Here is a 21,072-nt window from a genome sequence, read left to right as displayed (position 1 = left end):
ATGGTTTCCTTTGTTGCTGAGACTTCTGACAGGGAATCCATGGAAGCTTCCCCCCAGGAAGGACCTCCTCTCCCAGCTGGAGGCCAGTGTCTGGCACCCGGACCCGGCACGTCTGCAGCTTTGGGTCTGGCCATTGGGCTAAATCCTTCCCTGGAGCATTGTGACCCTGCTGTTATTCACACCATCTCTAATGCCAGGGCCTCTTCCACACGGCAGATTTATGCTTCCCGTTGGAAGCTTTTTTCTACATGGTGTGAGGAACAAGGGCTTGATCCTGCAAAATGTGACATCCCGAATATCTTAAGCTTTCTTCAACGCTTACTGGAGGAAGGAAAAGCAGCTTCCACGTTGAAAGTATACGTTGCTGCGATTTCTGCGTATCATGTTCCAGTTGGCGGCTCTTCGCTGGGCTCTCACAGTCTTGTCTGCAGTTTTCTGAAGGGCGCGCGCCGTCTGAACCCTGCTCGGAATCCTAGTTTTCCTGTGTGGGATTTGTCACTTGTGCTTGCATTCCTGTGTTCACCCCAGTTTGAGCCCTTGCAAGGCATTGACGTTAAAATGTTGTCCTTGAAGACTTCTTTTTTGTTAGCTATTGCTACTGCGAAACGGGTCAGTGAGTTGCACGCGCTGTCTGTTAGCGAACCGTGCTTGCGTTGGTTACCGGATGACTCCGGGGTGGTTCTACGACCCAATCCTTCTTTTCTTCCGAAGGTCCTTCTTCCTCAGTTCATAAATCAGCACATTGAACTGGCGTCTTTTCAGACTTCTTCAGGGTCTGATTCAAGTGCCCAACTTTTGTGTCCTGTTCGTGCCTTGAAGTATTATGTGAACTCTACTGTTCAATTTAGACAGACGGACCAGTTATTTGTCTGCTATGGTGGTGCGAAGAAAGGTGCTCCAGTGTCGAAGCAGAGGTTGTCGAACTGGATAGTAGAGACCATTACACTGGCTTACAAGGCAGCAGGGAGACCACTGCCCTGGGGACTAACTTGCCATTCCACTAGGGCCATCTCATCTTCATGGGCTGTTTTCAGAGGAGTTTCTCTGGTGGATATCTGCACTGCTGCTACCTGGACTTCTCCATGCACGTTTGCCCGGTTTTATAAAGTCAACGTTGCTGCTCATCATGCCGTTAGTTCTGCGGTTCTTCTGGAGCAGCCTTAATTTCATCAGGTGGGTGGCATTCCTCATGACTATGTTGGTATGTGTCATCCATAGTGTTTACACTGCCTCTGGCGGTCAGTAAGAATGAAACAGAACGCTAGTTACGCATGTAACTGTGGTTCTGTGAATTCTGGATGACCGCCAGAGTTCTCAGTCACTCGGAATGCGCGAGAAAGGCGTACCGAGGTAGAGTGCTGAGCTACTGTAGCCTATAACCTCCAGGGCTCAGCATACGTCACGCCACGTGACTTTGTTGGTATATTCTCTCGACCTATCTGGCTGGCGCTGCGATAATCCATAGTGTTTACACTGCCTCTGGCGGTCATCCAGAATTCACAGAACCACAGTTACATGCGTAACTAGCGTTTGCGTTATGGAGGACGTTCAGATCATTTTTTTCATTTTATTATTAACTTGTGTTTAGGTCGCTCAAATAGCGAACCAGGCCAGCTATAGAAAAACTGGTAGCCAGACAACAGACAAGTGACCAATCCTGAGTGGTGACGTCACTTAGGGGTGTCACGATTCTCCAAATCCTCGATTCGATTAAATTTTCGATTCTAAGTTCACAGTTCGATTCGATTCTCGGTTTTAATTTTTTTTTTTTTCCAAAGCACAGGTTGCTATACCATTTTTAGACCAAATTTAAATTTAGACCAAATGTCAAATTTAAAACATTTATTAAGAACACAATGTAACAATAACTTATATCTTCAGTCAATTGGAAACTTAAGCAAAATAGCCTGCGATAGTTTCTCCTTTGTAACCCCTTCTTCACAGAAGATGACATTCAAGTTCACAACAAACAAACAAACAGTTTAACAGATAAATCTATGCGTCGCGCAGAGCCACGTCTTTAAAATTCTAACACTTTATTCTCTGTGTACAGTACACACACACACACACATACCGGCGGCGCCATTCGGCGTCTCATAACATAGACATGATCTTAATTCCATAATGTCCATAAACATATTGCAGGTCATAAACTGAGAAAGTGCGCGCGTCTGGTGTGCGATACCTCGAGTTGTCAGACGCGGCGCTTCTCGTCCGGTGTGTGCGATGCCTCGAGTTGTCAAAGACGCGGCGCTTCTCGTCCGGTGTGTGCGGACCCCAGAGGTTGACTCGCAGCATTTCAACACGCGTGTTTTTTTCCGCTTGACAAGCCGACCGAACGTGACATGGGGGCGTGGCAGCATCGACGATTCCATTTTTTAATTCGATGATCGAGATTGTGACTTAATTTCGATCGATTTCGAAATCGTGACACCCTTAACGTCACTACACGCATTCTACCAGCACGGTTCAGCATGGTAAGCCAATGGTGCTGAGAAACCCGGGCTGAGAATCGTTTGTAATTTGCCAAACCAGGCTGAAGTGGAAATATAACTGAAACAATTCCTTGCTGTTCTTAAAATCGTTCGGCCTGACAGTGGAAAAGAAGCTTTTGAGTACTTGGATACAGCTGTAAACTGTAAAAACTGTGTGTGATGAGTCAGAGCAGCAGAATGCTATTGGAGAATACATGAGCATTGTATACAAACACTGTGTGCTGCAAATGTTTGTAAGCATGTTTGTAAGTGCTTTACCTGCTGTCCCTTCAGTGAGTGTAATATAGTGAGCTCTCCAGTATTTTTCAGGGTGAAGATGATGACCTTGCCCGTGTGGTTAAAACGTGGAGCTCCTGCTACATATAACTGACCACTGAGAGCTGACACCACTGACGTCACTGTGTAACCTACAAACACAAAAGGAGAAAGATGATCAAATAAAATGCGTATCAATTAAAGACTGTATACTGTATGTATCACTTTGATTGGTAACAGAGTGGAGATAAAATGAGACCAAGAGAGTAAAAAAGTGACAATATAATAAATAACAAAAAAAATTTTTTAGATGTTGACATATCACACTGGGGCATTTATCTCAGTGACAGCCATGGTTGAATGTATAGGTGTGGATTCTTTACCCAGGTAGGCTCCATGGTTCTTCAGTTCATCTGGAAACTCCTGTTCATAGGAGGACTTTGGTGGAACCACTTTACCCTGACGAGTCTCCTTCAGTACAGCCCCATTCCAGTCATAAGCTCCCACAGCTCCCACTAAAATACCGTCCTGGAGACAGAGCAAACAAATATATTCAGATTTTTACATTTACATACAATTCACTAACTTCACAATTACATACAATTCACTGACTATATTCTTCTTTTCTGTAAACTCTTATAGCATCAACCTACAGGCTTTGGGCCTTCAAAGGTATGAATGGAGGATTCTATTGTTTTAAGTTGCTAGTTTTTCTGACATCCAACTGATTTTTATGAGACCCTAGACTAGAGCATCTGCAGTGGTTAATTTTGGGTTGATGGGCTTTTGCTTCAATGGCACAACATTAAAATAAATGAATAAAATAAAATAAAACAATAAAATAAAATAAAATAAAATAAAACAATTTCAGTGAGACTTGCATAGAATTAATTCTGTAACCGTTGCTGAAGAATAATGGAATCCATGTAAAAAAAATTAGAAAAGTTCACAATCTCAAAAGCCTCTTTATATTATTTAGCCAATGCATCAATCATGCCTCCATGGCATAATGTACAGGTGAAAATGTTAATTTATTTCAGTAATTCAACTTAAAAGGTGAAACTAATATGTTATTATAGACTCATTACATGCAAAGTGAGATATTTCAAGCCTTTGTTATAATTTTGATAATTATGGCTTACAGCAATGAAAAGCTTTTCACAATATTCTAATTTTGAATTTGGGGGTTTTCATAAGCTGTAAGCAATGATCATCAAAATTATAACAAATAAAGGCTTGAAATAACTCACTTTGCATGTAATGAGTCTATATAATATATTAGTTTCACCTTTTAAGTTGAATTACTGAAATAAATTAACTTTTGCACGATATTCACATTTTTTACGGGTTTCACCTCCACGAGGGCAGTAGGATTATTTGTTATTGACAAAAAAACTTGAGGATTTTCCTGTAGATTGAAAGCACAGTTAAAAAAAAATCACATTTTGCAGTTGTTTGTATATAACATAGCTACATTCTTGACCTCATTTAGCTCTCAGTAAATTCATAATACAGTGATTCATTCAGTTTCCATCCAGCTCATAATTTCGCTGGAAGTTCTTTGCATTCAATTGCCATGGAAACCTCATAAACAATTTATTTACTTAGTTATGAGTTTATTCTGCTGTAAAATATGAACAAAATGCTTGGCATCCCACACTGTTAATTATGTAGACAGTAGTCGGAATGAGAGCAAGTGGAATGGGTTCATGTTTAGAGAGAACTTAAATTCCCTGGCGGATGCTTACATATAAACAGACAACAACGTTCCGAGCAATCCCAGCCCAGACGGAACATTCTTACCGAACTTGCAGCCCACTGAGAATGCACTGCTCTGGCTCAGTGGATAGGCTACTTCAGATGTCAAACATAAACAACACAGAGAGCTGATAATCATGACTTTCTGGTTTTTAATCAGTGAACAAAATGGACTGTGGATGAAACCACCAATGTTTTCCAGAAAGCCTCCAGCTTTGTGTGCCTTTATGGTGTGACCTCACCCTTTCAACAACTTCTGCTTCGGCTCTACTGCATCCTGGCTTTCACAGCATTAAAGAAGTCACATCTAAATGGAACAGTGCTGGCTGAGTGTGATGTTGTGCACCTGGTACCATTGCACCTCATCATCGCTATAAATCCATCATCACTTTCTACTGAACCAGCACCACATACGCATGCAGAAGATGTGATAAGGGACCAGCACAAAGACACAAAGCAGGACTGCCTCTAAACCTCTTGCTACCAGGACTGCAGTGCTTTAAGACTTTTACTGGACATATTTTTCTCATTTCCCTCATTTGCTTGTCTAATTTTGATCAGTTAAACATTTGAATCTTGTTCCCGCTAACACTACAGTCTGGACTCCCCACTAAAGTGGATGCCAAAATATGGCCAAAAGCATTGCAAGCCGGTGAACAGCCATTTGCAAGCGAAAACAACAGTGTGAAGAACTGCAAAACAGATTGACCATGTAGAAGCAATCTGTGTGTGTAAAACGTAAACTGTTGCAAATGTCTAAATTACTTGTTGTGTACGCTTAAAGTTTTGGCACGATTCTCTCACTCATTAGAGTTGTGCAAGTGTGAGAGGGAAGGCGGGTCTACCTTCTTCTTGTAGTCAATCAAATGGGGTTCTCGTTGTCTCGATTTACTCTTACGTATGTGATTGGTTCATTAAACACGCCAGACGCCAGATGGCATCTTTATCTTAATTTGGCTCAACATTGTTCTCACTGAGCCAAATGAAGATATATCAGTCTGTTTTTTCAGTTTCAATTACTAACTTTTACTTTATCTTTTTTAATTATGTCAAAAAAGTCATCTTTATTGCTTGCTGAATTCACTGTTATATCTAGGCAATCACTTTATATTGTTACTGTATATCTTACACAGATATACAATATCTCTCCTAATGGCTTTTCATTTATCAAATAGGAGTATAAAGGTTTTGTAATTAATTACTTATTGATGATACTTGCTCAGGTGGTTGCTGGGTTCCTATCTCTATCAGCTTGTATTGTTATATATATTGCTCATGAGAACACATGGCATGCATGTCTAGTGGCTAGTTGTCCAGCTTTATTGGCATTGGCTGGACAACTTGTAAATGATCTGTTTGGATGTTTGTTGAAGAGGGCTCTGCCCTTTTCTCTTGTTTCCTGCTTTGATGGGGGTTCATTCATGTATGTTATATGTGCAGCAGCAGCAGCATGCTCAGTCTTACATGCTCACAGCAATCTCTGTGAATGTATTAGCAGTAGCAAATCTCAGCACTTGCTCTGCAGCAGCAGCTGGCTATTCCGACTAGACCAAATACATTAACATTGCCATATCCATTACAATACCAATCTCCCGAGAGTTGTCATAACAGAAATACCTAGTTCTGGCATTAAACTCTAGATGGAGCATGCTGATAGGTCTAACTCATTTGTCATTAACAACTCATTAGAAACCCTTTCAGAAACCCTCCACCTTCCCCAGCTCCACCTGTAAAGGTCTACTACGGGCGGTATTTCATGTATGTTATATGTGAAGCAGCAGCATGCTCACAGCAATGTCTGTGAATGTATTGGTAGTAGCAAGTCTATATGTACTTGCTCTGCAGCAGCGTAGCAGATCTAATCCACCAAGACCAAATACATTACCATTGTCATGACAGAAATAAAGATCATGTTAAATGTACAAAAATCCTAAAATAAATAAACCAAAAAAAAAATCTGGGGCATGAAATAAAGTCTAAGTCGAATATGTGTCATACACAGTATATATATACACACATTTAAACCTAGACACATCCCACACGCTTTAGAGAGTACCATCTGGATTTAGGGGTATGATTTTCTCCTAGAGTGCAAACATTCTTTCCAAAAATGTATCCCTCCTCTCAACACTCAAGATGCTTCTGTTGCAGATGTTGTTCCAGGCATCTAGATTTCCAGCCATCCCAATGACCATCTGGAGTTTTCCTATCCTTTTCTTCCATAAAAAAAGACTAGATATTAATAACTCTCATTGCTTGCCTTCAGGGGACGGAGTGGAAAAATCGGAGGGGTTGCATCATCAAACTGTGCAGCCTGGACAGAGATGATTAGCGTTACATTTGGGAGCAGGTCTTGGATGGAGACAGACCCACCAGGTACAGTTTGGGCTGATTTGTGGACGGAGCGTGGCAGACTGCCTGCCAGAGCAGCAGGTACAGTATGGGAGTGTCAGATGCTGAGTCTGTGCTGGAGGACAAGCCAGCTCTAATATCAGCTCTGGGTTCAGACAGACAAGAAAAAAATATTCCTTCTCCCATAAGGTGCGGCTCCTCCACACACTTCTCACCACAATAATCCCTTCCCTGGGAAAGCCTGGGCCTTATATTAATTTTTTTGGAATGAGAATCAGAAAGAGTCTTGTTTGAATTATCAGGGAGGAATCTTATCTGCTCACCATTATAAAGGTGTAATATTTTTGGTGTATCATATTACTGACAGCGACATAGTGTATAGAGATGACCTAAACAAAGAGAAGAAAAGAAAGAAAGAAAGAAAGAAAGAAAGAAAGAAAGAAAGAAAGAAAGAAAGAAAGAAAGAAAGAAAGAAAGAAAGAAAGAAAGAAAGAAAGAAAGAAAGAAAGATAAAGTTTCAGTTTAAAGCAAGTAAACCTAAACATTCACTGAACGTCTGACTTTTGGTTCAGACAAGTCCTTAGTCTGATCTCAGTTAAACTGTCTAGGTTTTTCTTTCAGCTGAGATGGAAAAAAAGGAGCTGTGAACTAAGGAATAAAGTAGATCCAGAACTTACAAAGCACATTTATATTCACACCGATACGCTGATAACTCCCAAAAATCAGCTTATTGAATTAACCTATTGTCCCAGTTTACATGCAAGCCACTAACCCGGCAACGCAGGTAAGCCATGTTTACTAGACTTTATTAAAAAATCTGGTTATTTCCCAGTAGTGATGCCAAAACCAAATAATTTGTGTATCTGACTCAGAGTGTTCCATTTGTTATACGAGATGTGATGTTAGAGGGATAGTTCACCCAAAAATGAAAATGACCCCATGATTTACTCACCCTCAAGCCATCCTACAGTAGGTGTATATGACATTCTTCTTTCAGACGAATACAATCTGAGTTATATTAAAAATTGTCCTGGCTCTTCCAAGCTTTATAATGGCAGTGAATGGCCATTATAACAGCGAAATAGGGGTAAGGTTTAAAAATCAACCTGAGTTGATCGGTTTATGCTTAAGCCATTTATGACCTTACTTTGATAAAGGAAAACAGGTTAACGCGTTTACATGACCAAATTTAAATGCACTTACAGACTGATGGACATACAGACTCACCTCCACTATGTGTGTGGAGAAGCCAGCCTGAGACATCTGGAGACCAAATGCTGTCCCATTCTTGCTAGTCCCTGCACACAAAGACAACATAAACACACAAGAAACGAGTCCACCATTTCCTACAACAGAGCATTGCAGATTTCAGTGATCTTAAAGAAAGAGTTGGCACTGAGAATATAGCAAAGAGATGTGGTATAAATTTGAAGATTTGGTCCAATGCAATTTACAGTGTAGTGCTGTGCAGAGATTTTACTGCTGAGGTTTTGAGCTGTGTTATGGATATGATGCAATGCTGTGTGTGGTGCCATTGTGGTAAAATTGCCAACCCTCTAAACTGAAGATCCTCTCCCCGAGAGCGTCCACAATGTCCTTCAAAGCTGCCTCATCTGTCACATTAAAGAAATGCTTATCATCGGGGTCGCTAGCGATGTACTTGATCTCATTAAGGAAAGCTTCAGGGTTGATGCCTCTGCGGTTGTAGTAGCCCAGTACCTGTTGTGAGGAAGAACGTCAAGAATCAATCAGCCTGAAGAGGGCTCAAACATGACACATTTCTTCTGAGCACCGAAGACAACACATCAAATCTAAGGCTCAATAAGTAGGAGTGAAAGCATTGGGCCATTTTCACTGGTGTCAGCAGCAGTTGAATGTGACTTCAATGACTGTTTAAAAGCCCATTTTAAAAATAGGTCATCACATAATTTCAGCATGAGAGTTGGCATCAATGCCAAAGCAAAAAAAGAAAGCAGGAAAGAAAGTAAAGTAAACTGAAGTAAGGAAAGCAATACTTACAGCGATGGCATATCTGGTGATGCCGTCCTTCTCGCTGTCCTCAATGACCTGCTGCAGGTCAGCGCTGTCATGTGATTCTCCATCTGTGATGACGATCATGACCTTCTTTGCTCCTCTTCTACCTCCCTGTTTAAAGGCCTCTGAGCTGTGAATATCCATAGATGATCATTTATGCTCTGTAAATGTAAGTCTTGGACTCTATTAATAAGCAAAATGTACAATCGTTCAAAAGTTTGAGGTCAGTAAGTTACTTCCTTGAATTTTTTTTAATACTTTTATTCAGCAAGGATGCATTAAATTGATCAAAAGTGACAGTAAAGATCTATTAAAGTGACCGTTAACATTTCTAATGTTACACAATATTTTTCTTTTTTAAATAAATGGTGTTCTTTTGAACTTTCTATTTGTCAAAGAAAAAATGCATCAGAGTTTCCACAAAAACATTAAGCAACACAAATGTTTTCAACATGGATAATAATAAGAAATGTTTCTTGAGCAACAAATCAGCATATTTGAATGATTTCTGTGACACTGAAGACTAAATTACATTTAAAAAAATATATTAAAACAGAAAACAGTTAATATAATACAAATATTTCACAATATTACTGATTATACTGTATTTTGATCAAATAAATGCAAGAGACTTCTTTCAAAAACATAAAAAATATGTAATGGTAATGAAAAACTTTTGCATGGTAGTGTACTCTAGTAGCAAGAAGAGCTGGATGATTATTAAGTGTTTTTTTATTATTATTATAATATATTTATTTTTGTCATTTATGCGCAGTACCGTGCAACACTGATTCCCAGCGCAGTGTTGGTCTCTTCTCCTCCTCGCTGGCCTATTTTACGGGCTGCTTTGACCACATCCTCCACAGAACGGAAGTCATTCAGCTGAAACTCTGACACTACCTTTTCTCCATATTGTAGTACTCCAACCTGACGAGCACATGATTCAACTCATGTGACATTAATGAAGACACATTTGATACTTCGCAGTGACATTGTTCAGAAACTCAAAAACACCTGAATCTGTCCCGGTCCAACGTAGAATTTCCGCAGGATGTTGATAAGGAAGTCTTGAACTTCATTCCAGGGGTAGATTGAATTTGAACCGTCCAGGACTATAACTATGTCCATGTATGTCTCACACCCTGATAAGGGAAATTAGATGTGTTTGATGCCTTTGGCTGATAAAACTCTTAAAAGGTAGTAATTCTGCTCAGAAGCTAATTTTAGGGATTTGTTCTAAAAAATTAGGCCTGTGATTCTTTCATAAAAAAGAGAGATTTATATTCTCAGCTCTTTCTTTATGAGCAGTCATGATCATTTTCTTTTTAAAAAGAAGATTCATTCCACATTATATTGCATATGGCAGATCCAGAAACTGTCATGGCCAAATTCAGCATAAAAATAAAGTCCACATTTAAGACAGAAAGTTGAAACATATGACTGAAATGTCACTGTAAAAACCGTCCTAGTTAAATCGAGGGCGCAGGTGCATTTTGCTTACTTTGGAAGGCAGGAGCAATAGTGCGGGAAAACTTGAAGCTGGCGTTGACTCTGGAGCAAATTCCAGTGCTGTAGTACGAGCTACCACATTCGTACGACCAAAGGGGACCACATGCCTGTGAATTATCACAAAGAGAATTGAGTGCACCATTAATAAATGAATTTAGGATTTACACGAAGATCATGGGCTCATTTGACATACAAAGTATGATTCCATAGTGTACCACATGGAATAGATGTTGTTTAAACACTTAATAATATTAGTGTTATAGACCGTTTAAATTCCAGATTACTTTAAATATAACACTGAATATGTATTATTATCTAACCAGACATTCAAAACATTCAACTCACCACAAAGCTGTTGTCTTTAGGGTTGGACGAAAGGGTCATTCCAAGTCTCATCTTATCCTTTCGTTCAGAGACATTTGTCAAGGATATCCTTCCTTAAGAAAAACAAAAACAAACCATTAACAAATGTTTCAAATGTGTAAGCGAAATAAAATGCTGTGCTGTAAAATTTGACCACAGTCCATATGTGGCATATGTACATTAAACAGGGACTTCCTCTAACAGTAAAAATATTTGTTAATTCCGTCTAGACATTCCTGACTTTATCTGTTATGTGTGTGCATCTATACGCATACACATATTGAAACTGGCAGAGTGGTTATATTGACACACTTAAGATTATATAGAACACATATGCTTGACATACTGTAGATGTTGTGTTCTGTAGTGAAGAACCCAGATGTGTACATGTAAACTCAAGTTCGGGGGTGTATTTGAATGAATCAATCTGTTCCCCACCCCCCATTGCTTTTCACAAGGCATGCCAGGCAACACTTTACCCAAACCACAACTCTTACCCTTATTGTGGAAGCTTTGTGAAGTAATTATTTGGTGCTAGTAAATCATTACAGTTCCTTTTGAAGTCTGTTTACAAAACGTATTTATGCTAATTATATATCTAGTAATAATCATCAAGTGTTAATCTCATCAACAGAATTACTGGTGAAAATTTTCATTAACAATGGGTTGTGCAACTTCACCAATGATAACAAAGAGACGTAATGCCTTTGCCTTGCTCAGTTGGGGATATTCAATTTAATTAATCAATGAATAATACTATTGATTAGCATTACCAAACATGGACGTTTTATTATTACTTTAATTTAATACTGTGAAGCTGCTTTGATACAATCTGTATTGTGAAAAGCGCTATACAAATATTCTTGACTTGACTTGAATATGTACATTATGATGATAATTAAAATGCTGACTTTTTTAAAATTATGGAAATATGATGATAAAAACAATGCTGGAATGGTTTTTAGACAAAATTAACAAAAAATTCTGTGAAAATACAAAAACTGCAATCACCATACCAAGATTGAGTTTGGTGCAGCTGGGTCCTCCAGATCTCTTGCTTAAGGGACATTTGTACACATCTCCTGTCTGATGCTGTCCATTTGTTTCCAGTGGGGCTCCTACCAGTAACCTAGAAACATCCACAATCCAAACATATAAATATTATCTTTGACACAGTACAGCATTCATCTAACAGAAATGTCAGAACAAAAACACATAAGCATAAAGCAGGTGTGTGATCCACTTCCCTGTAAATAATACAGCCAGAAGCCGGTTGATTTAAGCTCCCTATGAAAACAGCGACGTTTAAAGGAGGTTAGAGGAAGTGAATCAATGAGAGATGGCAGGTGAGTGGAATCTAACGGCAAAGGAATGTTTAAACAGGTTTAAGCTGAATGTTGATGTCTGAGGTAATGTATCGATGGAAGCTCGCAGGGCGGTTAGGTATGTGGGACTCTGCTGAGATCTGTTTGTGTGCGTGTTGAAATATGTATCCTATGACCCAGACTGACTAAACACATCGCTCCATTAATGCTGACATGCTTTACACGTAATACTGCTCCTGCAGAGAGCAATCAGGGACACACACATTATTCAGGTGCAGTAGCAGTCGCACTGTAGGGAGCAGTACAAACTTTTCACGGCTCTCGGAAGCATGCAGCTTTTAAAAGCAAAGGCTGTCACTTTCACTAAGTAGCCATGGAGGACTCATTTAACTAGTCACAGATCACTGGAATACTAGGCATCCTTAAACACATCAAGATGTGTACTTTCAACTGTTTATTCAAGAGATACAGAATTCTTTCATGCTGATAGTTGTCTCGAGGGAGAGAGAAAACCGGTTTGACTTCACATTTATGTGCCTATGCCAGGTCAAGATGGGCTCTTAAATGTCATTCAGAACTTCATAATTAGTTAATGGTGAGGTGGTACTATTAAATAGCCTATCAGATGTAAAGCAGTATCTGTCCATTGGGGTCAGAGAGTGAAAGTAAAACTAATCATGCATGGGAAACAAAAGTCCATTTACTGCAAAACAGCGATTTTTAAGAGTATAGCTCATGTAAAATGCTATATTTTCTCGTGAGCAGCACAGCATTGCAACTCAGAGGTCCATTCACAGCTCAAAGTATTATTGTTCAGCATTATGGATCAGGTAGAACGATTATCCCAACCACTAAATATATATTTGCAAATAACCCTCATGATGTCTCAACTGCTCAGTATAAAGTGGCTAGATTAAAATAAACATAAATCACTTGAACTGAATGTTCCATCACAGTTTAGTAGTCATTCATTTATGAATTTCTACACTAAGAAAATAGAAAGCATCTGAAATACAATTATAAATGAATACAACCTTTTACAGCATTTTATGATTCAGCCTCAATTATCGCCCCATAAAGAACAATTGCAGAGCTTTACAACTATGGGACAGGAAAATATAAAACTTACTGCATCTTAAACCACTAAATTGAAGAGTTGCTCCCTGTAGCAATAGAGCCTCTTCTCAATTGTACTAACTCTTCTCTATCTAGGTAATGTCCCAAGACCCTTCAAGCTGGCACTGATTAAGCCTCTCATTAAGAAACCACAACTAGATCCAAATGAATTGACAAATTACATACAATTTTCCATCTATGTCTAAAATACTAGAAAAAGTTCTGCTCAATTGTGCTCCTTCTAGCAAAAAAAGAAGAAGAAGACATCTATGAAAAATTTCAGTCAGGATTCAGGACCCATCAGAGCACAGACACTGCTCGTTAAAATTACGAAATTATGACTTGCTTCTAGCTTCTGACACAGGCTGCATCTCAATTTGTACTTGATCTTAGTGCTGCGTTCGACACTATACATCATAAAATACTCTTACATCAATTACAAAATACACTGGTATTCAGGTACAGGCATTAAGGTTGATTAGATCGTACCTATCTGACCGTAAACATTTTGTTTATTGAAATAAATCCATATTAACATCAGTAAATTATGGAGTGCCGCAAGGGTTTGTTTTAGGCCCTCTGTATATTTTCAGTATGTATGCTGTATTATTATTAGTAAACATGGAATTAGTTTCCACTGTTATGCTGATGATACACCATTATATATACTTCATCACGACACATATGTTGTCAAGTTGATAGAGTGTGTTAAAGATATAAAATATTGGACAACCAGTAAATTTCCTCAAAAAAATTCAGATAAGACCGAGAGTATCTAATAAGAGGTCTAATAAGAGTATTACTTATTAGACCAAAAACTGGTTCACAGAATCTCCTAAATTTGCATCCACAAGGATGTACTGTTACTTCCCCCTCTAAAGACCTGGGTGTTATATTAGACAGTAACTTGTCTCTTAAAATCATATTTAACATATTTACAAAAACAGCTATCTTCCACCATCGCTAAGATACGGAACATGTTATCTGTTTCTGATGCAGAAACGCTAGTTAATGCATTCATGACCTCTATAGACTGGATTACTGTAATGCACTACTAGGTGGTTGTCCAGCAAACAAGCTACATTTCGTCAGATCAATTGCACATGAAAATCTATTGCTTGAATATGAATATTATGAACAGCAGCTAAGCTAATTATTGTCCAGTTGCTTTTCTGTTTCAAACTCGGGATGCCCATTACAGATCACACCAACTCCAGTTGGGATCTTCAGATGATGGTAATTCTGTATCAACATACAAAACTGCCAAATTTTCTATAAATTGTAATCATTATGATCAAAATAGTCAATGATCAATGATCATTATGGTAATAATTGCATTAACAAGGCTCATTGTTTCTGCCTAAATGAATGCATGATGTTAGCTAACTTCATGATTTGTATTATCGTATAACTGCACATATCGGACATATGGACATTACTTTGACACAGTTACGGTACTTACCTCTGATAGCAGATTACAAAAAATGCATGCATCTAAAAAACAATTTAGAGTAAAGCTGCTTTGAAAAGATATTGTGAAAAATAAATGTGAATTGAATATTTAAGGAAGGGAATCCCTCAGAAGGTGATCATCCTCTTTGAAAACCCCTCTTCATTGTGCATCATAAATGAAAGATTCAAAATACAAAGGCACTAACACATCCTACCATAATGAAAATATTCAGAAGCACCACATCTCACACACATCAATAATCACCACATCTAAAGCTGATTCTGACAGGTGGTAAAGGTTAATTCTCTGAACAGGAGCAATACCCACTCAGGGACAGTGCGATTCAGGGAGCGATATCTGACACTCGTTTATTGCAGATCCAGACCTCAATGAGTGTTCTGCCATAGGCCAGGGGTCAACATCATGGGACCCTTGAGAAAATATTTCTCTGTTTGGCAAGCTTCTCCAGGGAAGCATTCCAACAAAATCTGGATCCAGCTCCCCAAACAAATGGATTTTACCCATTACAGTTAAAATATAATTATAAGACACCCACAGGCTATTTACAGTGGAATTGGGGAATGTAGAAAAAAATAACACTACAGATGTATGTTGACTGCTCAGTCTCACTTACCGCAAAACAGCAAAATAAACAAAATTAACTGACAGTGACAGTGTATCACTGTTTCTTATGCAAATATGACATTTCTGTGATATAACGATATTTAGATAAACTAACCATCTACGTTTGACATGGGTTTGAAATGAGCATGAAATAAGTAAATAGTTTACACATTTAAAAAAACCAAACGAGGTCTCCAGTTAAAAGTTCATCTAAACATTTTCAAATGTCTCTGGAAATAATTTTTCACAGAAGGAGCTCAGACTGCGTGCATATTTTCACTGCTATTAATATTGTGAATAGTACTGGTGCTATAGCCGCTTTTGGCACTACACTTTACGCTAGAGTTCAGCTCGGGACAAACTTACCTAAATAAATAAATTGGAAAGAAGGAAGTATGAAAGAGAAATGGAGAGATGAGCATGAGAAAGAAGGCCATTGTTGCAGTGATTTAATAGTCTAGTCAAACTTCCAGGGCAATGATACAGTGAGCTGTTAAAACAATCAGGCTCAGACTCATTAAGTTCATACTTTTTTTTTCTCTGCGGCAGGGCTACAAAAGGCTAATAGCACTGAATGAAACAGCCTTGCTAATACACAAACTTTACATACTCAATCTCCCACAAAGAACTGGACTAGCGACCCAAGTCCTTTGGAAAATTCTAAGAGGAAAATGTTTGCCATTAATAGACAAATGTTTTTCACATTTGGAGAGTTAGACAATACTTGGTACCATGGCGCTGAGGTCTATGAAGTGCCAGTGAGTCCACTGATATGCTGTTTCATTACTTTCATAAATGACGGGACAGAAAAGCAGAGATGCACCACAAATGATCTATCTTAAAGGGATAGTTCACTTTAAAATGAAAATTCTGTCATCATATACTCACCCTCAAGTTGTTTCAAACCTGTATGAATTTCTTTCTTCTGCTGAACACAAAGGAAGATATTTTGAAGAATGTCAGTAACCAAACAGTTAACTGGTCCCATTGACTTCCATAGTAGAAAAAATACTATGGCATTCAATGGGACCAGTTAACTGTTTGGTTACTGACATTCTTCAAAATATCTTCCTTTGTGTTCAGCAGAAGAAAGAAATTCATACAGGTTTGAAACAACTTGAGGGTGAGTATATGATGACAGAATTTTCATTTTAAAGTGAACTATCCCTTTAAATCCCTGCCTGTGTTATTGATTTAAACGAAGTTAAACATCACGAAAACCTCAGTGTGACATTACCATGAAACCTAACACATTTGTGTTGTTACTTTTTCACTGTAAAGGTAGCAAAAGTAGTGAACTATAGCAACACACCCCAGATAAAAACCCATTATTTAATTATTACTGCTTTAACCAAGAATAAAAGACAGTTTGTGAGCCATATTTCAGATGAGTTTGAGTCTATAATGCTTCAACCCTCCTGCTGCTTGTGGAATTCAGAGGTCACAGGCCAGACAAAAGTCAAAACTCAGCAAGGAATTCAAACTGCAAAACTCTCAAAAATAAACATGTGCGTATGTGTCCACGTTTGTCTCCATGTTCATCCCTAGGGATCTGTCAGGCCAAATCTGTGGATGTGCAACTGTCAATGGCCACCCAAGGAAAAATCCCATTTGGCAGGCAGAGACATCAGAAAAAGAACTTGTGTAGTGAACGTGTTATGCTGAAAGATCTTTGCTATACCAAATAGTACAACTTCTCATTGATTGCACTGCAAATGTGTAATTCATGTCTTTTACATAACAACATTGCTGTATATTTAATCATTATTGATTAATGAGGTCATTATTGTAGGCTTTTCACTTTATCCATGGCCACTAATGATGGATCAGCACCATCGCAAACATAGTAATGCAAGTCAGTCATTCAAACTAATAATAATACATAAAAATAAGTTGTTTCCATTTATGTATTATCTCGCAGTTGTAAAAGTTTCCTATCCATCCATGAGCTCTGACCATTTTTCTATCCAAACAGCATTCACGCAGAAAGTGAGAGATGGGAAGAAATAGCAATTGAAAATTGTTCTCTTTGGGATTACTTACAGCTGAATGTAATAATGGCTGCAGATCATGTGGTGTAGCTTTTAAGAGCTGTATTATATACAGGTCAAACGTTTGGGATCAGTAAGAATTATTTTTAAAATAACGCAATTTTTTTTCTTCTGTCCAGCAAGGATAAATTAAATTGCACATTTAAAAAAAAATTATTTCAAATAAATGCTGTTCTTTTGACCTTTCGATTAATAGAAGAATCCTGAAAATGCATGAGTTTCACAAAATATTTAGCTAAACAACTATTTTTAACATTGATAATTAATAAGACTTGATAATAATAATTCTTGAACACAAAATCATCGTATTCAAATTATTTATTAAGGATAACTGTTGACACTGAAGTCAAAAGTAATGGCTGCTGAAAATTCAGCTTTACACCACAGGAATAAATTACATTTAAAAATTTTTTTTTAAATAAACAGTTACTGTATTGCCAACACAAACTTTGAAACAACAGTGTCTAAAAGACGGATGTAAAGGGGAAAAAAAAAACATTTAAAAGTGTAAAACACACACACAAGTCAATATGATTTGAAGAAAAATCGTTACAAACACACATTATGCATACAGGTGAAACTCAAAAAATGTGAATATCGTGCTAAAGTTAATTTATTTCAGTAATTCAACTTAAAAGGTGAAACTAATATATTATATAGACTCATTACATGCAAAGTGAGTTATTATCATTATTATTTTTTGTTATAATTTTGATGATTATGGCTTACAGCTATGAAAACCTTTTCACAATATTCAAATTTTGACTTTGGGGTTTTCATAAGCTGTAAGCCATAATCATCAAAATTATAACAAATAAAGGCTTGAAATATCTCACTTTGCATGTAATGAGTCTATATAATATATTAGTTTCACCGTTTAAGTTGAATTACTGAAATAAATGAACTTTTGCACGATATTCACATTTTTCGAGTTTCACCTGTACTTCTAAGAGCTCCAAGACACCAAAACAGATTCCTGGAATAGTTCAAATATTCATCACCCATTCAAATATTCTGTGCCCCAAAACACCCACATGCTCCCTAAGAGTTGTGCAATGAACTCTGTATGGAGATAGATCTGCTTTTACCATCCTCAGAGTGCTGGAGAGACTCAGGTCAGTGTCAGTGTTTCTCAACTGGTGGGTAGCGCAAACATGTTTTTACTGAATCAAGACTTTAAAGCTGTTGACTCTTCTGTCAGGCACAGTTTAAGTAAAGAGTGCCCGAGAAAAACGTGTTGTACTGATTCGGTATCTGCTGATGTTGTCAGGATATATGTCAATGTCATTATTCTAACATTAGTTACGAAATAATAAAAAAACTAACCTCACCTCAGAAAAACTAACTTTCCTGTCCTGTGGTCGCGGTGGACAATCCATTCCCCATTTATAATGTGCAAAATAAATGACGAGCATGCAGCGTCGTAGTTTTTGTCAATTACTAAGTCATGAAATTACCAAAAAGTAACAATAAATTACTTAACTTGTCATGTGTGTGTTAGCTGGGAAGGATTTGCATGCTGGTATGATGTTCATTCTTTTCATCAGAAGCAGTTTCCATATGTTTCATTAACAGTTCATGTTAGTATTATGTATTTACCATTGTATTTAATAGCCTTATCTTAAGCTATTTTAGGAATTACGTCAAATGTCTAAATTGGGTCGCTCTCTAATGACCATGGAAAAGTGCGGGTCTCATGGTCAAAACAGTTGAGAATCACTGTTCTATGTGATACTAGTAATGTTTGGTGGGTTAAGTTGGACAAAGCAGTCGAATACAAAGTAGACGTTAAATGAGTGTTCACATTAGTAGTTCGGTTCTCTTGGTTCTTTTGAACCGGACCAAAAAATAAAATTATACATTTAGTCTTGGTTCCCTTAGCATTCACACAGTCATTTTAAGTCTGAACCTTTATGGCGTATATTTTGCAACCCATCTTTTTAGGGGTCTCGGTCCACTTGTTTGGTGTGCACCAAGGTTTGGCAGCGTTAACACTCCAATGAAATGCACTAACAAAGCAATCGCACCAGAGTTTGTTTTAATCTAACAAAACCTGCCATGTGTGAACACACCCTAAGAGAATCAACAGCTCTAGACAAATTCAAAGTTCTGTCATGAAACTCTAGATGGTGCAGGCTGATAGGTCCTTAACTCAATTTGTTAGCGATCACATCGTTATCAACATTGTGCAGCTGATTGGTTGCTGTGGTATCGGCAGCCGATGAGCTTGCTGCTCAACATTCAAATACATGGCATTGTTTGCTGTTAGCAGTCTGCAGCGCGCTTTCAGAAACCCTCCATCTTTCCCAGCTCCACCTGTATTTGCTACGGGGGTTATTTCATGATTGTTATATGTGCAGCAGCAGCACGGATCTATTTCACCAAGACCAAATACATTAACATTGCCATATCCATCACCATGCCAATCTCTCAGAGAGTTGTCATGACAGAACTTCTTTTCATAAAAGTGAAGACATACTTTCACTTTTGGTGACATACCAAACCCAAAAAGTGTATAATTTTGATTTAAAATAAAATTAAACATGCTTGTTTAGTGGTTTACATGGCATGGAAATATAAGGTTTCTCCAATTGCAATAGAAGCTAAACATTAATTTGTGGAACACAGGCTAGTTTTAACATGATAATTTCAAAGTTTCTAGCCTGTAATTACTGTATGTATCTGCTATTGAACATGGTAGGCAACTGCTGAAATTGTTCCACAATACAGTATACAGGTCAATGCCTTTGTCTTGGAACATGTATAGTGAACATGTTCCAAACAATCCTGGTGAACTGATCTGAAATAAAATGCATATGTTAACATAGTATTAAGACTCGGAGAGAAAAATATGAGAGAACAGCAACTTCTACATACTTCCTTCTAGTCCATGGTTTCAGTAACCACAGCTGATGTGTGTGTTGCCAGCCCCTTTCCCCATTTTCCTACACCACTAAAACCCCTTCTGTGCCTCTGAAACTGGGATAACACCTTTTTCAACTGCATGCTGCTGTGATAGGACCCTCATGGCACCCAAGAGAAAGAATAGTGAATACTACTATACTACCATTTTAGAAGTTTATTATATTTAAATAAAACTTACACATACTAGTTTTAAACAATAGAAGGTATATATGCAGTAATCCACATAGCCAGATTCAAAGAGAAAAAAAGAGACAGGATGACCAATTGGATGATAGACTTTAGCTGTTATCATCATTTCATTCCTCATTTAGCTTCTTGATTAGATTTCAGATATGACATTATATAATAATAATAATTATTATTATTTGTTACATTCATATATCGCTTTTTCTGGGACCTCAAAGCGCTTCACATGTAAAGGGGGAATCTCCTCAACCACCACCAATGTGCAGCATCCACCTGGATGATGCGACGGCAGCCATATTGCGCCAGAACGCCCACCACACACCAGCTTACTGGTGGAGAGGAGACGGTGATGAAGCCAATCAGTATATGGGGATGATTAGGAGGCCATGATGGACAGACGCCAAGGGGCAAATTTGGCCAGGATGCCAGGGTTATACCCCCACTCTTTTTCGAAGGACATCCTGGGATTTTTAATGACCACAGATAGTCAGGACCTCGGTTTAACGTCTCATCCGAAGGACGGTGCTCTTATATACAGTATAGTGTCCTGACCCGATCACTTTACTTGGGCATTAGGACCCACACAGACCACAGACCTCACTAGCACCTCTTCCAGCAGCAACCTG

The 21,072-nt window shown here is 38.1% G+C and overlaps 1 protein-coding gene across 4 annotated transcripts in view; it reads right to left on the bottom strand.

The window, feature by feature from the left end:
• Positions 1 to 21,072, bottom strand: part of itga11a (integrin, alpha 11a) — a 95,885-nt gene that overhangs the window by 22,630 nt on the left and 52,183 nt on the right. For 3 of the 4 annotated variants that reach the window (XM_079599954.1, XM_079599953.1, XM_079599952.1), the window contains 10 exons: positions 11,783 to 11,895; positions 10,749 to 10,840; positions 10,396 to 10,510; positions 9,909 to 10,036; positions 9,673 to 9,821; positions 8,880 to 9,024; positions 8,414 to 8,579; positions 8,088 to 8,158; positions 3,134 to 3,278; positions 2,754 to 2,902 (listed from right to left, as the gene is read on the bottom strand). In XM_079599954.1, the coding sequence (XP_079456080.1) occupies positions 2,754 to 2,902; positions 3,134 to 3,278; positions 8,088 to 8,158; positions 8,414 to 8,579; positions 8,880 to 9,024; positions 9,673 to 9,821; positions 9,909 to 10,036; positions 10,396 to 10,510; positions 10,749 to 10,840; positions 11,783 to 11,895 (1,273 nt within the window). The remainder of the gene's footprint in view (positions 1 to 2,753; positions 2,903 to 3,133; positions 3,279 to 8,087; positions 8,159 to 8,413; positions 8,580 to 8,879; positions 9,025 to 9,672; positions 9,822 to 9,908; positions 10,037 to 10,395; positions 10,511 to 10,748; positions 10,841 to 11,782; positions 11,896 to 21,072) is intronic. The other variant, XM_079599955.1, reaches the window with a different exon arrangement.

This window comes from Phoxinus phoxinus, assembly GCF_949152265.1.
Source record: "Phoxinus phoxinus genome assembly, chromosome: 2".
In the NCBI taxonomy this organism is placed as follows: domain Eukaryota; kingdom Metazoa; phylum Chordata; class Actinopteri; order Cypriniformes; family Leuciscidae; genus Phoxinus; species Phoxinus phoxinus.
Note: the sequence above shows the minus strand (reverse complement) of the source record. Positions and strands in the feature narration are given on the sequence as shown.